Consider the following 24652-nt stretch of genomic DNA (forward strand, 5'->3'; position numbering starts at 1 on the left):
TGTAAACTTTCTGTAAACATCATTCATATATCTTGCATAAGATTCAATCTGTTGCTAAATCGTCGATCATCGGGTTCCACCTCAGATTCTCGAAGATACTCGCATGTTCCGTTCATGGAAGCACAAGATTGCAGTAGCTGGCGTTCAAGCTTACTCGATAAGTATTGGTGAGATCGGTAAGTTAGTAATGTACTGACCTCCCCATCATAGAATTGCTTGCTATAGTAGATTACATCGTGGTAGTACATATTAAGGGTATATGTGAGAAGGGTATAAAGGTCCAAAAATGTTATACTAGTATTCCATTGAGGTCACCGCTCTTTTTGCAAGGAATTTATTTACATCACTCAGCCCCCCTTGTTATCAAACTGGCCCTTCCGATGTCGTCCCTTAGCTACTGTCCGCGAGTATCTCAATATCGCCTGTGACTTTCGTCCGAAACATAATCATACACTGAGTAGTCATCCCCTTCGGCAGACAAGCTTTGATAGAAAGTCGCCCGCTGAGGTTGAGGGGCGTATCCACCCAAAGAATGATCGACACGAGAGATAGTAGGTGAAGATCGAATATTGGTGGTTTCGATCCCATAATCATCTCTCATGACCTCTACTGAACCATCTCCTCTTATCTCGACACCAGAGTACAAACCAGCAGGATATCCATGTGAATCTTCCGAAGAAGTCCTATAACTCCATCGTTGAGAGCTCTTTGGTACGGGAGCATATAAGGGAGCTGCCATGGATGCAGGAGCCACAGGGAGAGGTCGATCTAAGCCAACGGAGTTGAGTTCGACGGGTGATTTTCGAGATGATGCAGGTGGAGGAGGTAGGAGATGACCGTCAGCCGAGAGAATGGGGAAATGGAAATTTTCGGAACTTGGAGAATAAGGAGATCCAGGATTGGGTGAACTGAATTGACTGGAATGGGAATCGGAAGATAAGGGTGAAGGGGGTGCGCGAGAAACTTGTCTTGATAATGAAGCGAAAGAGCCTGCATGTCTCATAAGAGGTGTTCCCATACTTGACATTTTGGGTTCCGAGGATATTTGCATAGCTCTATCTTGAGCTCTCGACTTTTGTAGACGCCGTAAGTAGATGCCTCCTAAAAAAAGCAGGACCACACCACCTATTATTGATTGTTAGCATGTGTGCAAGAAAGTAAGATACTCTGAAGGACGTACATATTGATAGAGCGATAGCCAAGAATATCTTATCATCGACTCCTAGAGACTCGCAGACGTTTCCATCAGAGTCGTAGAGCTTTCCCCCCTGTGATAGATATATACGAATCAGCAAAGTACGAGTAGATATGGTGTTGACGCTGATAGTAGACTTACCGAGTCGGTGATATGGTAGGCGCAAGCACGCTTAGATAAGTTCGAGAATAGCTGAGGAGGCATCGTTGTCTTTGTGAATAAGAAATGATAGTTAGTGGTACAGATGAAGAGTAGATGATTTGAAGATTATGATGCTGCACATCCTCTTGAAGATGCTCACATTTTATATGTACCGAATCTTTTGTGTCCCGCCATCTTCTCGAACATTGCATTCCACCAAGATGCGTATGATGAACATGACACAATGGATGGATTGCCGCAATGTTGATATGACCACCGGAAGGGTTATCTCACATTTCTTCGATGGACTGGACCACCTCCACATGACTATCTGCAGGCGACATTCCAAGAACAGATGAGACTGCGGCTTCATTTTAGTAGCAGGCATGCATATGGATAAGCAACATCTATAAGAACATCTATCAAAGACAATATCTATAAGCAACAAACTGGATCAGAAATGGATACAGGAAGGTTTTATCATCGTTATAATGGATAATCGTCTAGTAAGCTACAGTGAATCTAAGTTGACCATCTTCCATGTGGTCAACTTTGACTTGATCCATGGTGTCGACAACAAAGTGAGCACCAAGGTTTTCGATCTTGTCCCGAGTATGGGAAGTGCAAACTGCAATGACAGTAGCGCCGGAAGCTACACCAGCTTTGATACCTGAAGGTGAGTCTTCGAAGACTACAGCCCTGGTAGGTGCGATTCCTAGATCCGAGGCAGCGAGCAAGAATGGGTCGGGGAAAGGTTTTCCTCGTAGGAGTCGAGCGTCATCGGCAGTAACACAGACTTTAGGAATTGTGATACTGTTGGAAAGTTGTCAGCGAATGAGCAAAGGAGCGGACTTGAGAGAATTGACTCACCCAGTCCTGTTAAGACAACCGTGGCAATATGTCTTAGCACCAGAAGTGGCGACAGCGTATTTGCCCTCAGGAAGGGAGTTGATCATCTTCCTCACACCAGGAAGGATTCGGACACTCATGTCAATCAAATCTTCAGCTTCTTCATCAGCAAAAGGAGATTCGTCTTCTACGGCTACTTCAGATACTGATGTTTTGCTTAGTTTGAGACTCGTCAAATTTAAGGTGTCGGTGGTACTGAATTGGAATGAAGGATGTCGTGCAACGTCAGGAGTATTGCTATTGCTGACGGGTGTCATAGGAGCGATCGAAGACCGACGAGTGGAACCGCTGGTTATAGATGATTGTCTAGATCGAGCAGAGCTGAAAGATCCTTTTCGAGAATGAGGTGGGGTATCGGCAAAGGCAAGAATCGATCGTTCAAATTCTTCAAGCAAAAACACGTTAGTCAATCCGATCGTGATTCAGTACCGCAAAGTTAAGGAAGACTCACTTTCAACCTCTCGCTCTACATGCTCCTTACGCAGACCTGGCACCAATTCCATCAGGTTATCACTAGCCCTTCGACCATGTGTGGCTCGGATAACCTCTTCTGGTTCGAGGTTGAGTTCTTCAGCTTTGGCAGTCCAAGCTGCTTCGACGGCAGCGATAGAGTCGGTCAAAGTACCATCCTAAAACCGAGGTCAGCAACGTCATCATACCTTGTGTCATCACAGTGTACTCACCATATCGAAGAGGACACCGTCAGCGGTGAAGATCGAAGCTTGTTTATACTGTTGTTCAGTGGACATGTTGGTTGAGTTGTATGTACGATATGATTGGTGATCGAATACTAACAGACGGTTTTACTTTATCGAGAAAGATATTGATTGAATGAATAAGAAAAAAAGAGAGAGGCGACACAACAGACAGAGAGTCGGCTTATATACAGATCTGGACATGCTGAGTAGATACCGAAATGGAAAAAGCCAAGACGGTGATGATGAATTTCCCCCCACCCCTAAAAGCAAAAAGGCAAAGGATCGCGCAATGAACGAAAACGGAGCTCATGGGAAAAGGGACAGACAGCGATTAGGATGATGCTGATCGAGTTTGGTTGTAAGGACCGAAAACATGCATACTGATTGGCACGGAAAAAGCACAACAGAGTGGGTGAAAGGTGGTATCGGATTAAGAAGAGATCAAAGGGTCTTGGACTCGGACTAATCTAAAATGTCTCATGCGTGTGAGAACATGTCAATTTAAACCAGGGTAAAACAATACTCAACGCGTCATCTCAATCAACAGAGTCCCTAATTCCCTAGTTCCCTAGTTCTCTCATCACATTCCTCTGGTCCCTCTGCTGTTATGTTCCTCACTTGATGATGCTACAGCTAAACCCGAGGTTGCCGCAAGCGCTCCACTCGATTTTCAATGCATATACTGTAATATAGCATTATGAGAGTTGTGCCACCGCGTCATTGATTCCAGATGGGCTAGACTATGCCATGACAGTCAGTCACCGCCGGCAAATTCTCTGTCATACAACACTGATGTTGGTATAGTAGGTCTGACTAGTGTCTATGATCACGCATCATGGACATGAACATCACGTCTGACGTTAGTGTGCGAAGATAAGTAAGAGACTGTAACTTGTTTGATCCGTGATTGAAGGCGCATCAGAGAGGAACGAGGGGGCCAACAGATAACCTTGGAACCGGATGAAACAACCAAGCATTAAGGGTGAAAAGAAAAGGGGGCACCTCTATTGAAAATGCATTAAAAATCACAGTAATCGTTTGAACGCAGAGAGACCACCAAAAGCACCGAAGGGGACTCCGCGTACCCCCCGGCCAGTCGAACAAGGGTTCTATCTATCTCCTCTGGTTGCTCCGTGAAGAAAGCGAGTGGATGTCAAACCAGAGGTTGTGCTGTGTGGTAGCATGATGTATGGAACCAGATAAACAACCCCAAAACGTGAAAATGATTTTCTTAGTCCAAAGCTAAACCGACAACAACCAAAAAAAAACACAAAAATTGAGAAAACCTTACTTTCCCACGTTGCGGCTTTTCCGGTATAACTCCGAGTCGGCAGCACCATGTGGCCAAACCTACCGCCACTCGAGACTTAGGTCGGTGTTATTTATGCAAGTCGTATGAATCTAGTTTCAGGAGATGAGGGGAACCACGATAAACCGCCGGCATCAGAGATATGGTGAGGTGTCATTTAGGCACGCCTTAGCATCGGATAGGTGTGCGTCTTTATTGGGAATAAGAGTTCTGTACGGTCTTTGACTCATTTTTCCCATATTTCGCATATTTCACATTCCCACGTTCACTCCACCTCGACTCGTCCACCCAACCACCCACTCACTCCTTTCTCTCTCTTCCTTCTATCTCATTCCATCTCCCTTCACTCTTCATCTTCAATCTTCTTCCTCCTCTTTTCAACAACTTCTCAGTCAACACAAATAACAAACCACAAAATCAAAATGGCCGTCAAAGTAGGAATCAACGGTTTCGGTGCGTATCTGTTTGCCCCTTCTTGACTACCATAAATAAGCCTTATCTCCCTTCTTCTGTCTTATATCCCCTTTTCCGGACTGCAGCATGCATGCCTGAGCGGGCCACTCCCGTACACGCATCTATGCTTCACTTGCTGTATTCCCTCATCGGCAAAAATATCTCATATCGATCCAAACTGACTAATGGTATCGTTTGATGGTTTCCAGGTCGAATCGGTCGAATCGTTCTTAGGTATGCTTTGAACTGGAGCACCGTCGATCGGTCCTCCACCGCTGACTATCTTCACTCTTCACAAATAGAAATGCTATCGAACACGGCGATATCGAAGTTGTTGCCGTTAACGAGTAAGCATCTTGAGATACCTCACTGGTCTTTTACCGCACGTTTGTGCTGATCCATATGTGTCGTCATAGTCCCTTCATCGATCTTGAATACATGGTATGTTCCATTCGCATCGCTTGATCAGATCTTGACATACTCATTGATGCTCGTGTACTCAGGTCTACATGTTCAAGTACGACTCTGTGAGTCCATGTCTGTTTCCCTCTCGTACGTATCTGCTGACTAATCAATGGTGTGTTCTAGACCCACGGTCGATTCAAGGGAACTGTCGAGACCAAAGAAGGTAAACTCTTCATCAACGACAAGCCCATCTCTGTTTTCGGTGAGCGAGACCCTACCGCCATTAAATGGGGTGAGGCCGGTGCCGATTACGTTGTCGAATCAACCGGTGTCTTCACCACCATCGACAAGGCTAGTGCCCATCTCAAAGGTGGTGCCAAGAAGGTCATCATCTCTGCCCCTTCGGCTGATGCCCCTATGTAAGTTGACAAACATCACCAGCGAAAGTCCCTCACTTGTATGGTATACTTATCACACTTCGATTCCAGGTTCGTATGTGGTGTAAACCTCGAGCAATACAAGCCTGAGTACCAAGTTATCTCCAACGCTTCTTGTACCACCAACTGTCTCGCTCCTCTCGCCAAGGTCATCCACGACAACGTAAGTCAATCTTTCGGCATCGCTCATACTTCTGGGCTGACTCATAGATAAATAGTTCACCATCGTTGAAGGTCTCATGACTACCGTTCACGCCACCACTGCTACCCAAAAGACTGTCGATGGTCCATCCAACAGTGAGTGCCCCATCTCCAAACGTCTCAGAACGGTTCCTGATGCTCGTTGCCTTTATCACTACAGAGGACTGGAGAGGTGGTCGAGGTGCTGCCGCCAACATCATCCCCTCTTCCACTGGTGCTGCTAAAGTGAGCTACGCTAGGTTTCTTTCACATTACAAAGCTTACTCGTTTTCTTCGCTAGGCCGTCGGAAAGGTCATTCCTGATCTTAACGGTAAACTCACTGGTATGGCTTTCCGAGTCCCTACCTCTGATGTCTCCGTCGTCGACCTTGTCGCCCGAATTGAGAAGGGTGCCTCTTACGATGAAATCAAGGCTGTCATCAAGAAGGCTTCTGAAAGTCCTGAACTTAAGGGTATCTTAGGGTATGTCTTGTTTAATCGCCCTTTCACAGTCGTCCTCGTCAACAGCGAGCTGACATTTCTTCATTGTAGTTACACTGAAGACGAGGTCGTTTCTACTGACTTCACTGGATCAACCGAGTCCTCCATCTTCGATGCTAAAGCTGGTATCGCTTTGAACAAGAACTTCGTCAAGCTTGTCAGCTGGGTGAGTAACAATCCATTTTCGTGATATTCCTGTAGTAGAGTGATGCTGACTTTACTATCACAAATCTAGTACGACAACGAGTACGGTTACTCTCGACGAGTCTGTGACCTTGTCGCTTACATTGCCGGTGTCGATGCTAAAGCTCAATAAGCGGTGGATGTGAAAGCGGCTGGGCAGTAATTAGAACGTTAGTTTTGTGGTAAAATGAAATTAATTGTTAATTGAAAATCAGCCATGTTCACTCGGTTCCTGTTAACCTCTTCGGACTGTCTCTGTTTCTTGACACGGATCCTCATGCTGATCTGACTTCACTGAGTCGTGTACCCATTCTGCAAACTAATTTGCACTGGCCTATGACAATTTACTAAAGTCCTCTTCGTCATTGTGGGTTTTGTCATTGGCCATGACAACCGTCAGTGTTGACAGATTTTTCGATGGTTTCATCTGTAAACACATCATTCTGTATCTGGTCGCACGCGCATCTACAATGCTCTGTCCATGTGAAAGGAGACAGAATGGCCGAATAGCCAAAAGCACTCTGCACATCGTGCTCCTGCTTCTCCGCAAATCCTGTCTTAGGAAAATATTGTATGACTTCTGAATCCCATCCTCGATGGGATCGTCTGGTAAGCGAAATCTGAAATCATCCTAAAATCACGTGGCAGTTGGATCTCTAAGAAGGGAGACAAAGACATCGCTTATCGTGCCCACGGTAACATCGAGATCCACTCATCGAGGAACAGCATGAGTGATAGGAGACAAGTACGGAAGAAGATGCGCCGGAAAAACAAGAGCTAGGAATCGGATAGTATGAAGGGCTAGACGTTTCCGAGCAATGACTTCCCGTATGTTATGAAAGTTTCATTGGATATTTACTTGAGGATGTTTATTGCGCGGCGAGGCGTCTCTGTGGTGACTGCAATCAGAGACGTGTCCAGTATGCGATGAAGCGATCTCTTACCAACTCTCCATAGTGGCGATCGAAGGAAAGGCAACATGAACAATGGCGATCATCTACAGTGAAAAAATTCTTCCATACTTGACAAGTCAACGACCTTATCGTCGACTGACTTAGTACGGGTTGTCTACGGCACTAGCTGATTCAGCGTGTACAGCTGCTTTAATCTTGTGAATGACAGGGTCACTGGCAAGAACTCTCGCCTCGTTCACCCACATATTTTATGATTTTCTCGGCTGACCAGTTCGATCCCGTCGAGTGATACCTCCGTGCCGGAACTATCGTATGGTATAGCACACTTTCCTCGCTGTGAGAACCCATCATTACATGGATTGATTGAATCACATACCATGCATAGCCTAATGATAGGGTCAGGTAGCCCTGATGGGACGGCACAGGGCTCCGGGAATATATCGTTGAAAAAGTGTCCCAGAACGTTCTTTCTCTACAAAGGACCTTTGTGATCTACAGTTGTGCGTCGATGCAGCGAGATGTCGTCAGCTGATAGGTTGGATTGCGATTGTAGCTGAATCGGATTAGGTCCGCTGTATCTCAACTTGTCCCTTCTCTGACTTCGAAACATGAGGAAGCCACAGTAATAAGCTAATCCCAAGGCAGCTGCCAAGACTGCCAGGGTAACGACAGCTCCGATCCATCCCGCTGCAAGCTACGCCATTTGAGCTTTTTAGTCGACCTTGAGTCATAGGACGTCGGAAAGACAGAACTCACTGGACTGACTTTGCCACCAGTGGAAGCAGAAGAAGTGACAGTCACAGTAGCGGCTGCGCCGTCTGTCGAGGAGGCATCCGAGTCGCTCCCTATCAAAGAAGAGTTAACTCCGAGAGGACCGCCCGAGCGTAAGACCAGGTCGTCTACTCACAAGTTGTACTGGTATTTGTGCATGAGTACGGTGGTGCCTCATAATTATGGGCTGAGATCAGCTCTATGTCCGCGCACTGATACAATTTGGAACCGGCTGTGTATATAGGTCTTGACATGATTAACATCGAAACACAACAGCACAGGACACAATACCGCTTACAATTCGCCTCTAGGGCGTAAGCCACTTGTAGAGTGATCTTGTCGCCCAGCATCAGACCAAGGTCCGCTGAGAATCAACGTCAATCGCAAAGATTAACCCGTCGTCCGACCCAAAGACTCACTGAAATCCGGCAGAGGAATACACATATCGCCGGTGGTCAGACCTGTCATCGCCATGCCCAAGTTATCGAAATCTGTTTGTTCTGTTGGGTCTTCTGAATTGGCGAAATTCAGCTGGATATTCTCGACCTTCGCTTGCGACAGCAGCCACAGATTACCTCCGTCTAGTCGTATTTCCAAATCAGTTTGTTCATTGAGCTGGGCCGATAAAATCAAGACTCACTCAACGGGACATAGTCCCTTGTCGCACTTACGGCGGCAACTCCACATGGTCGGGTGCCCGCTGTGGTCGCATTATAGGTTCTAGGAGTGGGATACTGCAATATTTCAGCTGTGACAGACTCTATGAAGGAGGCGCCGGAGACTCACTATGAAGCCCAAAGCACCTGGGGACGGATATGTATCTCTTCGTATCATATGTGCCATTGCTAGTGTTGATGACAACGTCGTTGTGGCAATGATGATGACAAGCAAGTTGCTATTCGACTTTCATGCAATAAATTGGTTATCTGGAATCTCGAGAATAAAAAGACGGCTGATAGATATTGTAGATGTAGATGCATTTCTGTAGATGCATAAGAAATTTACCGATTCGTACATGGCTTGCCTACATCATCATTTTGCGATCTCGAGCTATGAAAGTTCAGGCCGAAGCCAGAGACGGCCGATTTTATCTGATAACATTGGCCGGATCGACGCCGGCTGTAGCTAGGGCAACAGCTAGAACATGGGCGTACTAGTCATGATATGCCCTGGTAGCGAGAAGCCCGCATAGGCATGGAATCCACGCCATTCGGAAAATCGCGGACATCCGCTTAACTCGCATAGAGCACATAAAGTGCGAAAGAGAGAAGGGGCACGCTACTCAGGTTGTCGGAAGGCAAAGCTTCTTGAGAAAGAGTTGAGCTGCGGGAATCAAAAATTTCCGAGATGGACCATCGTTTAAACTAGACACCGCAAGGGCTTCGGCCGCCAAATCACGCTGGCCGTTGATCCCAACCCTGGTGGAACGTTCCCAGCCCCAGAAACCTTTGAGGAATTATCTGATAAGGCAAGTAAATTGAATTTTTGACATGTTCGCACTTTTGTAGAATCTTTTTGGACTGTTGGCGACGAAGAGGCGGATGTAGGCGTTGCCACGTCCGAGGAACGCCAAGAGTATCAATCTATTTTTGCGAGTCGCTCGGCCGACCTCACCAGTGACCTCGTCTATCTCATCAGGATACGATATGCTCAAAGCTTTGGCTATTACCGTATACAACGATGGACATAGCACTTCCTTTGCTCGGCCGGTGTCCTCTGTCCACCTCTGCGTTGCTCGAGAAAAAGCTTGAAAGAAGACGTATAAATAATCCCACTCGCTCCATTCCCCTTTTTTCGATTCCAACATCTCATTTTTAAATCGCCACATAGACGGTTCCGTCGAAACATTTTCTCGCAATGAAGGTCACTCTCTCTCTCGCTGCAGTCGCTGGACTCTCGGTTGTCTTGGCTCAGAAGTAAGCTATTCCCTTCCTTCCTCCCTCAAACTGACCAGTCCAAAACTGACTTGTATTCCAGCGCCACTACTTTGAGCACTTACCAGCAATCCTGCGTTGACTCTACCCTTGCTGCCAATGGTACCTGTGGATCGACCTAGTGAGTCGTGATGATCATAATGATTCTCAGTGCCTGCTTTTGCTGATGTGCATGCCCAGTACTGCTTGTGCTTGTGACAACACATTCGTCCAAAACGTCAAGATCTGTCTCTACCAGTGAGTGATGCGTTGCCAAGGGCTCTGCAAATACCGTGCTCACCAGATCGTTCCATCAGAGGATCATGCTCTTCCGACGTAGCCACTTGGTTCGATACTGCGACCGCAGCCTGTGATGCTTCTGGACAAGAGGCGAACTACACTTCCACGCACTCCGAAAACTACACTTATTCTGAATCCGGGGGCTCAAGTTCGACCGCCCCTGTCTCCTCAGCGGCCGCTGCAACTTCAGCCGCCGCCTCTGCCGCCGCCTCTTCATCAGGAAGCTCAAGTGGCGCACCTCAACAGTACGGTGCTGTTGGGACTGCTGCATTGACCTTGGTCGGTGTGGTCGTGGGCACTGCCATGTTGTTTTAAGTGTCTATGTACACGATTGGGCAATGTGTCCGCGTCATTCCTCCCATATATACTGTGCTTGAAATGATATACACTCTTATAAATAATATCGACATAGAATAATACTGGCGTTCCCTTTGAGGGAGAAATACTATGCATCGGGTTCGCTGATGAGGAAAGCGAGAGGAATCATGGAGGGCCCAGAGCAGCGGAACAAGTATGAAAGAATGATATGCTTGGCTTGCTCGTATCAAAAGTACTCAGTCCATACGATTCGCTGCACCTGCCAAAAGTAGAGCTATCTGCCCAACTCGCTGTACATAGTGCATCGGCATACTCGACATTCAATTTTTACCTATAGTGCCACTTTCTCTCCTCATCAACTCCCAACCCCAGTTGTGACACTTACAGACTAGACACTGCCGTTCCAAGCCCACTGGCAGATAGATATGAAAGAGGAGAACCAATATACATAGGATGTAGCGAAAGTAAAATCCAATGGCAAGAATTTCCTTGGTAAGGAAGACATAAGTACTGGAACCGAGACATGTTAGAAATCTTAGATTATCAGCCTTCGGCTGATCCCGCATTCATATAAGTTATGCTTTACTATAACTTATTCCAACTTATACCACTAACTTCTGCAACACTCTGATTGCTTGATAATCTACTAGATACTTCTTCGAAGGTGTACGTGAACACCTTCCTCAACTACCTTTTCTTATTGTTTACTGCATACATACACCGCTTGGCATAGGCCGTTCATATACAACCACCCCGTCCTGCTTCAAGGGAGCCACGCATCCCAGGCTTTCATCAGCTTGAGGGTGTCATCCCGGTAGTTCACCAGAATTACGAATCAAGACCTAACTTCACAACAACCAGTGGATCACGTATAACAAAGGGGCCTTGGTGCTACATTGCTACTTTCTCGGGCACTCAGTCAACCGCAATATAATTGCTGGGATCAAAGTCTGTCATCATTATCATCGCAAAGCCGGACCTATGATTTGAAGAGCGGGTTGCATATTGCCCTGACAGATGCATTACATGTATCGACCGATCCGACCAAATGGCGCCTTTCTCTTTTACAGCTGCACCTGATGAATTGATTAACTTATGTCGAGTACCGGAACAACGGACTGTACTCCTCCATCGCACTCAGGTCTTCCGCGGTGTACGTCGCAAGAACTTCCGCTTCATCCATGCGGTCCTTCCGCATGTTATCTCTCTTGAGCAATGTCCAATGTATCGTAGCTGGAACCATAGCACCAAGTACGGTCGCCCCGACGGAGAAGCCGAAACCAAGGGGGTAATATGGAGCCTAATTAAAGTCGTCAGCTCATGCCCCTCCCGACTTTGATTGGTACCCACCTGATTTGCAAGATAGATGTTCGAACCGATACTGCCACCACCGATACTTCCGAACAACATCAAGAACCCAATTGCTGCCGCTCGTTTACTTGGATTGGGTACGTTCTCACTGGTCCATGCACCTACGATCGGTGCTTGAGCAGAATAACCGGCAGCGGCGAGGAAAATAGCGAAATAGCTGACTCCAGTGAGGTGTGGGTGGTGAACGGTGATCCAGATAATAATTATGCCTGTCAGACCCAGGGAATAAGCTGACATGATGGCGAAGTATCTTCTTCTGAATCGATCTGAGATGATTCCAATGGTGACGGTGACGATGGTGGCAAAGATGTAAGGAGGGGTTGTCAAGGCTTGAGCCTTGACGGCGGTATAACCCAAGTTCTTCACCATCGTTGGGAGAGTGTACGAGAGAGAGTACGTGGGAATGGATCCTCCCCACCAGAACAGCATCATCCTGCTTCAGAGTCAGCACTGTCGGATTGTCGGTGAGATCTCACAGACTACTCACATGAAGTAGGTCTTTCTGTCCTTTGCGGCAGCGAGCACATCCTTCCATTGGAAGACGTAGGTCGGGGCGTGGGGACCGTTGGCGTATTTTGTCCTAAGTCTTGCGTACTTCGCTTCATCCGGAGTGAGCCAAGAGTTCTTCGTTCCAGCCTTGTACGTGTGAGGGAACGGCGGGAGCATGAAGTACGAAGCGAGACCGAAGAAAACCGTGATCAATCCTTCGATCTGTCTAGGAGTTAGCACTTGTCTGTTGAGGTGTAGCATCGAAGACCCACCAGAAACAACCACCGCCAAGCTCTCCAACCATGCATGCCGTCCATGTTACCCACACCGTAGGCAATAACACCTCCGAAGGCTGTCACTGGGGTCAGCAAGCGTAGCCAGTGAACGAATAGACTATCACTCACCCCCAGCAGCGGTGTTCGCACCGTAGAACAGGGCCATTCTCGTGGCCAACTCCTTTGGCTTGTACCACATACTGAGCAGGAGATATCCTCCTGGGTAGATACTAGCCTCGGCAGCACCCAGGAACAATCGAATAGCAACGAAGCCGCCGTAGCTTGATACAACACAAGTGAGAGTGGTGATCAACCCCCAAGTAGTCACCGCGATAGGAAACCATATTTTCGGTCCCAGTCGTCGAAGACACACGTTACAAACTGGCTCGAAGAGACCGTACGTGAAGAAGAGGTACATCAAGGCTGGTCGAGTGATCTCATCAGCCATTGAATATACCTCTAGCTCCCATAAGACCTACCGTAATTGAACTGAGTAGCGGTCATGCCGATCTCTTCGAGGAACCCAAACAATTTGGCATTCCCGGCGTTCGCTTTATCGAGCGATGCGAGTAAGTAGAGCACTGATAAAGTCGGCAGCAATCGGAAGTCCACTGTAGATGGAGGATGAGCACAGTGTATGCTTGACCTATCGCCACTTACGCTTCCTCATGAGCTTTCGATGAGGAGCACCCTCCATCTGTTTCTCCAGGATGAGGAACTCCTCGTACTCTTCATTATGATGAGCTTCAGTCACGGCGAGTGCCTGAGCATCGGACGGATTGATCTTTTCCTCGGTGGAAGGTGACAACGACATGATGTTGTGAGTTTGGATGGATGAGGGGGTCGACGAATCATCCATGCATCACGAAGATTATATACATATCTGCCGCACATTCCTTATCAAAAAGTGGACTCTGCATCGCCCAATCAGGTCCTAGGAAATGTCAAGATAAGCTTCTTCGGGATTTTGAGCGGCCTATCCGCACTTACCTGATTTTGGAAAGCGCATAAGCCGAAGATACCGACGCCGTGGTACATGAATTTCAGGCAGCAACTGCTCGATTGAGTAAGAATCTTTCCACAGAGTCAGAAAATCATTACTAAAGTCAGGGAATTTATGTTGGGTAAAAACATACGAGTATGAAAGAAAATATATTGAAAGAGTCAGAAAGCACGAATTGGGCTACAGGCAACTCGTAGAGCGGCTTATCCGATGATCCGCTGCAAGTGCATGGAGATCCTGCAGTCTGCTCACAAAGCAATAAGTTCGGTATATATGTCCGCTGATCGTCACAGCTGAGTCTAACGATAAGATTCACTCACACATACCTCACATCACAGAAAGTCAACACCTCATCATGCCTCTCATTCTAGATCAACCCAAAGTCGAGCAGACCCCGGTCAGCCTCAAGGACATCAACAAAGCTCGATTATCAAGACCAAAAAACGACGATGGGTCCCCTCTATACCCAGATTACATGCGTGAGTATTTGTCTATAGATGCAACCCTAGCTCACTCCTTATCTAGCTTTTTACGATCCGCTGGAAAAGGTAGAGGATCTCGGCGAGTTTGAACATTTCGACCCAGGCCATCGGGCAGATCCCAGCTTCCCAAATCTCTTGGAAGGAGCTACAAAATTCGTGAGTGTGAACTAGACTGTACTCTGAATACAGTTGACGCATCCACATGTAGTTTGACCTCTCCCCACATGTAGGTACTGAGATACACGGCGTACAAGTATCCAAGCTTGATTCGAAAGGTCTAGATGAGCTGGCCCTTCTCGGTGAGTGGTGCGGGTGACTTCCTTGATTAAGCTGACTTCGGAATCCCCCCCAGCTGCTCAAAGAGGTGCTCTCGTCTTCAGAGACCAGGATTTTGGGGATCTCGGGTTTGAGAAGCAGAAGGGAATCGTTCGGTGAGTAATTATCCGGAAGGCATGATGACGTCGCTGACAATTCACAGCCACTTCGGTCCCTTGCACATCCACGGTTGGGCTCCGCATCCAGCCGCTGGATCCGTGGAACACATGATCATCTACGATCATAAAGAGTGAGTCAGTGAAGCTTAAACAGGAAGTCATCACGCTGATGACTGAACCAGCGATCTCCGAGTCCGACGATCGTGGGCAGGTAAATCACCTGTTCAGTGGCACACGGATCAATCGCCAGAACCTCAAACGCCTGGTACCACGTTCATCTGCATGTTGGAGTCCCCTTCCACGGCCGGTGGTGACACGTTGATCAGCTCGGTAAGTGCTTATACAGCTATCATGCGGCTGGGCTAAGTCCTGCGCAGTCCGTCCAAGCGTACTACTCTCTCTCACCCAAATTTCGGAAGCGACTCGAGGGATTGACAGCTGTCCACTCGAATAATGATGGTGCTGCCGCCGAGCTGAAGAATGGTAAAGATGCCGTGATGAGGAGGGAGGTTTTATCAACGGAACACCCAGTTGTCATCGTTCACCCGGTTACCAAGAAGAAAGCTCTTTGTGAGCTTGATCTCTTTTCTTGACATTCCTTCCTGCTGACCCGTAAAATTAGATGTCAACCCGGTTTACACCAAATACATTGTTGGTTTTGACAAAGAGGAGTCTGACTACCTCTTGAACTTCCTCTATAATCACATCGCCACTAGACAAGATTTCTCGTGCAGAGTCCGGTACGAAGCTGGGACGGTCCTTGTCTGGGACCAGCGAATAACCAATCACTCTCAGACTTTGGACTACCCCGTCGGTGACAGACGACATGCCTTTAGACTTACACCACTGGCGAACAAGCCGATCCCAGCCATAGTCGAAGAGGATGACGGGGAGTGTGCTAGAGATGTACAAAGGGTGCAACTAAATCTGTGTTAGCTGGATGGATTGTCTTGTAGCCATTCGTTATGCATTCTCCTATGTGTGACTGACCTTGTCGCTGTTCGCAAGCGTCATGGGTGGTATATTCAAAAAGCAGACCATCTTAAGCAAGCACAGGTACAGTTTGTTACAAAAGAGAACGTCAACATCGGAATCTTGTTACATACTGTACAACACTGGCAGACATGAAGCACATGGACAAATATTGATCGAATGGAGACGACATTTATGCATGATGTACGAACTTCTATTTATTAGACGTGAATTTGTATCCTTCCCTCTGCAGCTTTCTCTCAGTTTCTAAGATAGTTAAGATCGCGGAATGGTTTATCAACAGTTTCTCAGCCTCGTCAACACTCATCTCAGGGAGAGGTCCCCTAGGCAAATGTCCATATCCGAAAAGATTTTGCAGCAGACGCTTCATTCCAGGGATCTGTCGATGCGAGAACTTAGCGTAATGGATCTCCGCTTCATCATCAACACTCACATTGGCATTGGAGGCTGCCCAATCTGCTCTACTGATCAACGCTTGCAAGTCTTGGGCTTCTCTCATCACCTCTGGAGCATGCAAGTCTGATCTGGTGCAATACTCCCAGAGCTTCATGCAGGTGAGCTATTGACATAACAGTTCATCAGCTTATGCAACGTGGATCCATGGATTGATCCCACTTACAGGCGCAAAGTTTGGTACACCTGTGATCGTGCCAGAGGCTCCAGCGGCCATAGAGGGTAGAAGAAAGTCGATAAAACCGTCAATCACAAGGAACCTGAAATTTTGGATTAGCAAAGGAAGAGCGCTTTACGGTGATAGAGGTAGCATTCAACTCACGGAGCACTTGGATCCTTTCTTGGGTATGTTTCCGCGAAGTGTTTAGAGTTGACAGTAGCCACTATACGGGTCAACTTGCCAACAGCTCCACATCTATCGCATATGATGGTCAGTAGTGCATAGTTCGACAAGCCTGAATCAAACCCACGTCAATTTGATACCACATGTGTTCGGCGCTGACTTGGCAATATCCTCGACCAGATCGCTAGTCATATCGATCCCACCCGTGACCCCAGGGAAGTTGTAGAGCATCCTGCGCCCCATTCTCAGCACAGCAACGCATAAGTAGCCCAGCCCCACTTACACCGGAATAGGAGATGCTTCCGATACGTCTACAAAGAATTTCTTGATCGCCTCTGGCTTCTTGATCAAAGCACCAGCGTAGTAGCCACCAGTGATCAGTATCGCGTGGTCGGCTCCAGCCTCGGCAATTCTGCAATTGAAGTCAGTGGTGCTCTCTTTATAAGCTTCTTAGACTCACCTTGTTGCTAGAACCTTGGTCTCCCTGGTACTGGCAGCTCCTATTCCAGCTAATATAGGCACATCTTTCATCTCATTATCATCCAGTGCCTTACGAGCAGTCTTTACAAGCTCAACCCTCTCATCTAGAGATAGATGAACTGCCTCGCCCATGGATCCGCATACGACGGGGAGTATACCAGCTTTAGCGGTGTCTATACAGTGCTAAATATCAGTCAGGCCTCGCACACGATCCGCGAGACGACTACACTCACAGACCACATGACTGGCGAATGACTTCAAGTCGAGGTCTTCATTTTCGTCAAAAAAAGTGGGCAGGGGGACGTAGATGCCTTTTCGCAGTGCTCTTACCATAGTTGTAGTGGGAAAAGAATGCCGAGGTAGAGGAAACCCAAGATGTATCATACGATATCGAAAGTTGGAGATAAGGTGGCATTGCCTGACTTCTACGAGGTTGAAAGACCATGACAAAGCAGCTAGGGACGACGGCACAGCTCATTGTCTCAAAAACAACAATACCGATTGGTCAACGGCGCTCAACAGTTGAGACAACTAACGAGCGGGTCAAGCGATAGAGAAGCGGCAAGCGAAGAGGATAAGCCGCTTCACCTCCACATGATCCTTCGGAGACGAGCGGTCCGTTATCTACGTAATATCGTCAGGTCTGATGACTTGAACCCACTCATCTCGTCGTCTTGATCCCCTTTAAAGTAGATCTATTCATTGTGTACACAATGCAGACCAATTCTGAGGAGTACGGGTCAAGAGATCTAGTGGGGTACGGCTTCAACCCTCCCAATCCCGAATGGCCAGATGGAGCCAAAATTGCAATTAGTTTGGTAAGTGAGTGGAGTTAGTCTAAGGCTGACATGCTACGCAGGTGCTCAACTACGAAGAGGGCAGTGAGCATACCGTAGTGAATGGTGATGAAGTGTCAGAGACTTTGGCTAGTGGTGAGTCGATCGGCGCATAGTATGCACTCCTGCTGATGATACAAGCTTGTAGAACTCGGGCCAGGAGTCACACCGCACGTCAATCAGCGAGATGTCAATATGGAGTCCCTTTACGAGGTATGTCTAGTGCTGCTCACAGCTAGAAAACTCAGACTAAACTTTTCATCCTTTCCAGTACGGTTCTCGAGCTGGTGTATGGCGAATTCTGCGGTTATTCCAAGAGAAGTCTGTCAAATGTACCGCCTACGCCGTAGGTCAGGCTTTGGAGATGAATCCGGAAGTGGGGCAGGTATTGAAGGAGCATGGCCACGAGTTCGCGTCCCATGGCTGGAGATGGATAGATCGATCTAAGTGGACTGTTGAGGAGGAGGAGGCGAATGTGAGGAAGACGATCAGAGGTAGGTCCGGAATATGATGAGATGAGCATAGCTGATAGTCACTGCAGCGATAGAAAAAGCCTCGGGTGCGCCTCCTAAAGGATGGTATTATGGTATGGTTGGATCCAAAGCCAGTCCTAGATCTAGAGCTCTAGTAGCTGAAGTATTCAGAGAAGAAGGGATCCCTTTGGAGTATTGGTGTGATGACTATAGCGACGATTTGCCTTACTGGTGAGTGGAAGATCTTCTGCTCCGAGACAACATTGACGTCGTACACAGGATTCCTATGCCAGGAGGTCAGAAGGATCAGGGGCTTCTGGTGATCCCATATGTGAGTTGCCTAATCCATAGTAGACGGACATATGCTCAAAGAACAATCAGACTCTCGACACGAATGACTACAAAAACGCTACATATCAACCATTCACCACCTCTGACGACTTCTACACCTACTTGAAGGACGCGTTTGATGAACTGTACAGAGAGGGGTCAAAGGGCTCTCCTAAGATGCTTTCCATAGGTTTACATTGTCGCATTGTAGGTAGACCAGCCAGGATAGCGGGGTTGCGGAAGTTCATAGAGTATGCGCAGTGTAAGCAAGGTGTATGGTTTGCTAGGAGGGATGAGATTGCTCGGCACTGGAAGGGCAAGTTTCCATATCATCCGAAGTGAACAGCGGGATCCGTTAATGGTAGCATATGCACATGAGCCTTGTCTATGAATGAGCGTGAATTTGCAGTAACTCAAAGAACGCGTCTGCTTCTCGGCAACTGTTATTGGTCCATTGGGCTGAGGTGACGGCGCCTTATCGCGCTTATACCAATTATCTGAAATTGAGGGAAAGCCGTTATCTTCACAATCCGTACTCACGCCCCATTCAATCTCATCATGTCTAGCTGCGATGACAGAGCCTGTATCGTACAATCACCCACCACCCATAAGTTCGTCCGACGCCCCACCACGGTTACGCAGTGTCTCGCCTCGGCTCAGCCGCCGTACATCCAGAGCCTGCGTTCAATGTCGCAGGAGGAAACAGCGGTGCGATGGTGTATCAATCCCTTGCCGGCGGTGTGAAAGGGTAGGCAAGGAATGCAGCTTCTTGACTGATGGATCTGGGCCAGTTGTGCCTCACAATAAGCCAAGTGAGAGAGGACACTCCCATGATGATCACGCAAGGGACATGCAGAGGATGAAAAGTGATGTTGTAGTTCTGCAGAAGCGGTGAGTTGTCGTTCCGTTACCTAGGAGTATTGCTGATCCATGAGTATAGGATGCAAGAAGCCTTGCGCCGGATTGGAGAGCTAGAGTGTGCTTCTACATATCAGATGCCGGTGCAGAGGACCGGTGTCGTTGGAGCAGACAAACGACTTTCTCTTATAAAGTGAGCTGCAAGTTAGCCCGATTTAACCTGTGTACCTGATCACCACCGCGACTAGTAACGCACCGTCAAATGATACTTCCATTCTCAATCTGCCTGATCTTCAACCTACGACCTTTCAACAAAGCTTCCCACCTCAGAAAGCCCACGCCTCGACAATTGCTGGCACCATTCAGAATGGCACGTTCTCTTCAGCTCCTATCGAAACGCTACGTGGTCTTATCGCCAGACCACCCACTGACAATTCCGATACGACTCTGTCATGCACACCCCGCAATCGTGAAGTCCCGAGCACTAGTGCCCATGACGACTCCCAACGAAATGACCCAATTTCAAGAGGAATATTGACGACTGACGAAGCGCAGAGGTTGTTTGACATGTACGCGACCTTTCTGCCGAGATATCGCCTGCGCTAACAAACGTCTCTAGATTCTTCGAAGCCTGCCACGAACTTGCACCGTGCTCTTGGATAACCGGACAGAGGGATGCTGAGAAGACAAGGGAGAAGAGCTCGTTTTTATTCACCTCCATTTGTCTGATCGGAGCTAGGTACTGGGATATTGATGATCCGTAAGTGCTTCTGTTTCCTTGCTTTGTCAAGATCAACGGCCTGACGTCCTCTTAGAATCCGATCTACACACAATTGGCTACATCCTCGGTACCCATCCCTAGTATCGTTCTTCGACGAGCACATACAGCTCCTCCTTCTCCACCCCAGTTCAAGAGACTTCACTTGTGAGGTCGTTCAGTCCCTTCTGCTGTCCATACAATGGCCTGCCGTCGACATCGATTTGTCCTCCACCTCGAGTAGCACGTCCACACCAAAGAGCCGGTTCACAGACTCGTACGCTTGGTTGATGATTGGCCTAGCGACTCGCTTTGCAAAGTACATCGCTCTCGAAGAGGTGACTCACGTGGACTTTGGGAACTCCCGCCTGGATGAGGAGAAGCTGCAAAAGATGAGGGTGTGGCTCAATCTGATTTCCGTTGATAGGCAGTGAGTACAAAATATATCTGTGTGCCAGTCCCTCAGCTCACACATATCCAAGTCTGACACTCACAGCGGGTCTTCCAGCGACACTGGTTGCCCCACCAACATCCCTGCTTCGCGCCTTCGGATCCCACCCTAAAGCTCAGTCAGGGGATCTGAAATTAGCTGGACTAGCAGAACTCGTAGCGATTGTTCATCGCGCCTCGATCTCTTGCGGTGATGTAAGTTTGAAGAAACTAGATAGCATCACCTTGAGCGTGGCAAATGCGGAGCTGGACAGCTGGGAGAGGGAATGGAATGCTATATTCAGTGGCAACAGGGGTGAGTCATGTGTATCTCTTCTCCAAGACCAAACGCTAATTGTCCACTCCAGCCGATCCCACCTTCAAACAGCAGATGCCATTCACAGCGCTGAGATGGTACCGACTAGCTCTCAACGCCCTACCAATAGGTGTCGAACTAGGGGATATCGAGAAAGGCACGATGTCACCTACACCAGCTGCACTCAAGACCGGAGTGGACGCTGCGTTCAGGCTCTTATGGCAGTGAGTGATGGGTGTATCAAGCTGGATCTGTAATCACTAATAGTTATACCCGTAGATACTCCACAGACGCCGTAGGAGAGCGCCCAGAGAGGCTGGCAGCTATGGTTGACGGTTCAAAGTATACCATGAACTTTACCGCACTGTAAGTCGGTGTCGAGGCTGGATGATTGCGCTGATTTTCTATCAGCTCCTCCTTCATGTTCGCTGTGGACTCCTACTGGATCACTCATGCATACGCGGCAGTGTTTTTGGTTCTGGTATATGACCGAGGATGCATCGATGGTTAGTGAGCACTCCATCACTCTGTTAAAGTATTTTCATTGACTACCTTCGTAGCCAATCTGAATGCTTACTCATTCACTCAACCCGGCCCACCCCCTCCGGTTCCAGACTCATCCCCCCTTTATCGGATAATCTCTTTCGCGGCATCTTTATTCGACGGAATTTGCCAAGGAGCTGCTCACCATCCATCGATGCAGTATCGCTCGATCTTAGCAAACGCTCTTAATACCCTCGAGCAATATCAGCTAGCCAGGGAGGAGAGCTCCATGATACCAGTCGCGAATGGAATTGACGAGATGCTGAATGCGTTGTTTGATCCTGGACAGGACTGGGCTTTCTTGAGAGATATGGGGTATTCGCAATGACATATTTCCAACTTTTGCTTCCGACCAGGTGCAACCTGTGCAGGGAAACGTCCTCCACATCCTTTGCAAAAAGGCTTGCTCCGGATTGTACCTGACCTCCGTTGCAACCGCTGCAAGCGTCCCGAGATGCCACCCTGTTCTTGCTGCATAGTTCTCTTCTGCTGCACCCACCACCAGCACGCCATGTATGTATGTACATGAGCGCAGGAATCTCAATATTCCCTCGGCTCCCTCTTCCTGATACCCCCGCGAGAAACAACGCTAAAATCTGACCAATCGGCCGAGATAAGCGAAACTAGCCATAAACCATGTGCAGACCCCTCGATTAATGAATAGGCTAAACTTTTATCTGATAATTTGGCTCTGCGGTTTCTCGCATATCTATTTCTGAACAGTCTCTTGGCACAAATAGTCTCAATCCGTGCCTCTTCATTTTCGCCCGATGGGTAGTATTTATGTAAAAATTTCTGTTGAGGGAAAGGTATAAGTAGGTAATTGCGATGAACGTTCACTAGAACAAGCTCCAACCTAGACCACAATGACCCAACACACACTCACACAAGACGGACGGAGTGACTCTTCTCAACATGGTACCGACGAGGAGAAAAAGCTGCCCGACGCCAGCCTGGCTCAAGGCCAGCTCGACACAGAGAAAATGAGGCATCAACAGATCGGTGTAACTCGTATTGAAGCTCTGTGGAGACATTTTGGAAACAATAGGACCGTCCTTTCTTTACTGGGTATTGCTCTGTTCCGTGAGTACTTTTATGCCTCCGGAAACTACCCTCTGCTCACACCCACCCAGTCGTCTGCTGTGTCTTCTCGCTCGACTCCAGTACCACCTACACCTATGAAACTTTTGGCGCATCGTATTACGAAGACCATGCCAGGTTGCTAGGTGTCATTTCCACAGTTGAAACAATCATCAACGCCGTGTCAAAGCCTTTTATCGCGAAGCTTGCGGATGTCACCTCGAGGCAAACTTCCTACTTGTTCCTCCTCGTGCTATACCTCGTCGGATATATCATTATCGCCGCTTCAAACAGTGGCAACGCCTTCGCAGCCGGTCGAGTCATCTCCACCATCGGATCAGCCGGTCTCGACTTGGTCACAGACATCATTGTGGCGGACCTGACTCCGCTGGAATGGAGAGGTTTCTTTGGCGCCTTGACTAGTCTACCCTTTATCTGGTTCGCGTGGATCAGTGGGAATATATCCGAGCCTATTCTGTCCAACAGTCTCAGCGGGTTTAGGTGGGGCTTCGGAATGTTCTGTATCATGTGAGTGCAGCGCGGGGTAGAATCGACTTCTTGCTAATCCAAGATACCTTCAGAGCCCCCGCATGCGTCCTTCCAGTCGTTGTATTACTCTACTGGGCTGACCACCGAGCGAAGAAGAATGGGGAGCTTCGGGTGGCCGAGTCTCCCTTCGAACGAAGATGGAGAGAAGAACACCCCGGAGAGGCAAAGCCGAATTCATTCCATCATTTGGTTTTCTGGGCTGGGGAAGTCGATGCGATTGGGTGAGTATGATGTGGAAAAAAGGTGTCAGATACCAACAACGCCTCGTAGCCTCCTTCTCCTAGGGTTCGCGTGGACTCTTCTTCTCCTTCCCTTCAGCTTAGCACCCAAAGCCAAAGGGAAGTGGACAAATCGTGAGTCCAATCAGATCGAAGCCTCGCTGACGTATTTCAGCGTCCATGATCGCAATGCTCACCATCGGAGCCATCCTCCTCATCGTCTTCTTCGTCTACGAGTGGAGATATGCAAGATCACCCATGATGACGCGTTCGCTCCTGACCAATCGTACTTTTCTCCTATGTGCGGGTATTGACTTCATCGCTTTCTTGGCCTCCAACATGCGAAGTCTCTACTGGAGTAGTTATGTTTACGTGATCACAGACTGGTCCATAGGAAGTGAGTTGGGCTCATTTAGGTGCAGTTGCTGACATGCCTTAGATTGGAACAGATACTCCAACGCCGAGACCGTCGCTTTGACCGTATTTGGTGAGTTCTTCTGGACTCATGTGCGCACGCGCTGATTCATCCCAGCTTTGCTGTGTGGCCTGCTCATCCGATGGACCCATCGATACAAGGGATATCAAATCGTCGGTCTGGCCGTCCGGATTGTCGGAATGGGTCTGGTCGTACTCGCTGGTAGCAGAGATACCGTCAACAACGCTGTCTTCGCCTTCATCCCTGTTCTCATCGGATTCGGCTCTTGGATGACTGTCGGAGTGAGAGTAGCCTCCCAAGGCTCAGTACCACATCAGGATCTTGGTCAAGTGATGGCCAACTTGGCCCTTTGGACCCGAATTGGCGGGGCTATAGGAAGTGCCATTGCAAGTTCGACCTGGCAGACTCATATGCAAGCGAATATGAGGAAATTTGGGGAGCCTTCTCAAGACATCTCATCGTTGTATGCCAGTATCAAAACGGCCAAGACCAAATATGCTTATGGATCACCAGAGAGAATGGCCGTGGTAAGAGGTGAGTAAAAAAATATAACGAGTGATTACTTACAACGTGCACCAGCATACAACACTACCACTCGACCACTCTACATTGCGGGTGCATGCACTTACGGAGTATCTTTGCTATGCACCATACTCATGCCTAATTTCTATATCGGTAAAACCCACAATACTGTCGAGAAGACCGACATAGCCGGACGGGTCGTCGAAGATGACAAACCGGTGACACACGCCGAGAGAGAGGCGTACAGGAAAGAGACAGAGCAGCTCAATGGTAAGAGAACGTTGGTACAACGTGTCAAGGGTTTGTTTGTGGGATCGGAGTAACTGCGATGGCATGTACTGTAAATAGTTAATAT

At 48.1% G+C, this 24652-nt stretch overlaps 10 protein-coding genes across 10 annotated transcripts; 5 read left to right on the forward strand and 5 right to left on the reverse strand.

The window, feature by feature from the left end:
• Positions 1 to 412: 412 nt before the first annotated feature.
• Positions 413 to 1399, reverse strand: I203_105253 (uncharacterized protein; the record flags this gene model as incomplete). Its single annotated transcript, XM_019144422.1, has 3 exons — positions 413 to 1125; positions 1181 to 1268; positions 1337 to 1399. 3 exons carry the CDS (start codon positions 1397 to 1399, stop codon positions 413 to 415), a joined length of 864 nt encoding a protein of 287 aa, XP_019005757.1.
• A 440-nt stretch (positions 1400 to 1839) lies between these two features.
• I203_105254 (uncharacterized protein) lies at positions 1840 to 2994 on the reverse strand (the record flags this gene model as incomplete). Its single annotated transcript, XM_019144423.1, has 4 exons — positions 1840 to 2149; positions 2207 to 2630; positions 2697 to 2874; positions 2929 to 2994. 4 exons carry the CDS (start codon positions 2992 to 2994, stop codon positions 1840 to 1842), a joined length of 978 nt encoding a protein of 325 aa, XP_019005758.1.
• A 1680-nt stretch (positions 2995 to 4674) lies between these two features.
• Positions 4675 to 6544, forward strand: I203_105255 (glyceraldehyde-3-phosphate dehydrogenase; the record flags this gene model as incomplete). The annotated part of the gene is made up of 12 exons (XM_019144424.1): positions 4675 to 4705; positions 4915 to 4939; positions 5008 to 5052; positions 5122 to 5146; positions 5209 to 5232; positions 5294 to 5529; positions 5599 to 5710; positions 5766 to 5844; positions 5909 to 5973; positions 6029 to 6210; positions 6280 to 6394; positions 6464 to 6544. The coding sequence occupies 12 exons, from the start codon at positions 4675 to 4677 to the stop codon at positions 6542 to 6544; spliced, it is 1020 nt and encodes a 339-aa protein (XP_019005759.1).
• Positions 6545 to 7797: 1253 nt separating this feature from the next.
• I203_105256 (uncharacterized protein) lies at positions 7798 to 8939 on the reverse strand (the record flags this gene model as incomplete). Its single annotated transcript, XM_065517727.1, has 7 exons — positions 7798 to 8019; positions 8082 to 8170; positions 8233 to 8328; positions 8395 to 8460; positions 8516 to 8677; positions 8737 to 8830; positions 8883 to 8939. The coding sequence occupies 7 exons, from the start codon at positions 8937 to 8939 to the stop codon at positions 7798 to 7800; spliced, it is 786 nt and encodes a 261-aa protein (XP_065373031.1).
• A 1014-nt stretch (positions 8940 to 9953) lies between these two features.
• I203_105257 (uncharacterized protein) lies at positions 9954 to 10624 on the forward strand (the record flags this gene model as incomplete). The annotated part of the gene is made up of 4 exons (XM_019144426.1): positions 9954 to 10012; positions 10074 to 10151; positions 10211 to 10267; positions 10327 to 10624. 4 exons carry the CDS (start codon positions 9954 to 9956, stop codon positions 10622 to 10624), a joined length of 492 nt encoding a protein of 163 aa, XP_019005761.1.
• A 1096-nt stretch (positions 10625 to 11720) lies between these two features.
• On the reverse strand, positions 11721 to 13576 carry I203_105258 (uncharacterized protein; the record flags this gene model as incomplete). Its single annotated transcript, XM_019144427.1, has 7 exons — positions 11721 to 11927; positions 11978 to 12431; positions 12486 to 12709; positions 12760 to 12839; positions 12892 to 13185; positions 13242 to 13373; positions 13423 to 13576. The coding sequence occupies 7 exons, from the start codon at positions 13574 to 13576 to the stop codon at positions 11721 to 11723; spliced, it is 1545 nt and encodes a 514-aa protein (XP_019005762.1).
• Positions 13577 to 14120: 544 nt separating this feature from the next.
• Positions 14121 to 15617, forward strand: I203_105259 (uncharacterized protein; the record flags this gene model as incomplete). The annotated part of the gene is made up of 8 exons (XM_019144428.1): positions 14121 to 14244; positions 14291 to 14403; positions 14456 to 14546; positions 14600 to 14678; positions 14726 to 14812; positions 14864 to 15011; positions 15059 to 15251; positions 15304 to 15617. The coding sequence occupies 8 exons, from the start codon at positions 14121 to 14123 to the stop codon at positions 15615 to 15617; spliced, it is 1149 nt and encodes a 382-aa protein (XP_019005763.1).
• Positions 15618 to 15867: 250 nt separating this feature from the next.
• On the reverse strand, positions 15868 to 17283 carry I203_105260 (uncharacterized protein; the record flags this gene model as incomplete). Its single annotated transcript, XM_019144429.1, has 8 exons — positions 15868 to 16053; positions 16108 to 16233; positions 16294 to 16387; positions 16450 to 16542; positions 16598 to 16702; positions 16754 to 16882; positions 16931 to 17123; positions 17184 to 17283. 8 exons carry the CDS (start codon positions 17281 to 17283, stop codon positions 15868 to 15870), a joined length of 1026 nt encoding a protein of 341 aa, XP_019005764.1.
• A 380-nt stretch (positions 17284 to 17663) lies between these two features.
• I203_105261 (uncharacterized protein) lies at positions 17664 to 21460 on the forward strand (the record flags this gene model as incomplete). The annotated part of the gene is made up of 16 exons (XM_065517728.1): positions 17664 to 17772; positions 17826 to 17882; positions 17935 to 17999; positions 18058 to 18280; positions 18328 to 18490; positions 18539 to 18590; positions 18641 to 18851; positions 19381 to 19480; positions 19530 to 19640; positions 19696 to 20016; positions 20067 to 20207; positions 20263 to 20634; positions 20687 to 20949; positions 21002 to 21173; positions 21229 to 21315; positions 21361 to 21460. 16 exons carry the CDS (start codon positions 17664 to 17666, stop codon positions 21458 to 21460), a joined length of 2547 nt encoding a protein of 848 aa, XP_065373032.1.
• An 898-nt stretch (positions 21461 to 22358) lies between these two features.
• Positions 22359 to 24620, forward strand: I203_105262 (uncharacterized protein; the record flags this gene model as incomplete). Its single annotated transcript, XM_065517729.1, has 8 exons — positions 22359 to 22575; positions 22626 to 23100; positions 23154 to 23342; positions 23392 to 23474; positions 23722 to 23736; positions 23779 to 23826; positions 23872 to 24309; positions 24355 to 24620. 8 exons carry the CDS (start codon positions 22359 to 22361, stop codon positions 24618 to 24620), a joined length of 1731 nt encoding a protein of 576 aa, XP_065373033.1.
• Between the last annotated feature and the right edge of the window lie 32 nt (positions 24621 to 24652).

This window comes from Kwoniella mangroviensis, assembly GCF_000507465.2.
Source record: "Kwoniella mangroviensis CBS 8507 chromosome 1 map unlocalized Ctg02, whole genome shotgun sequence".
Taxonomy (NCBI): domain Eukaryota; kingdom Fungi; phylum Basidiomycota; class Tremellomycetes; order Tremellales; family Cryptococcaceae; genus Kwoniella; species Kwoniella mangrovensis.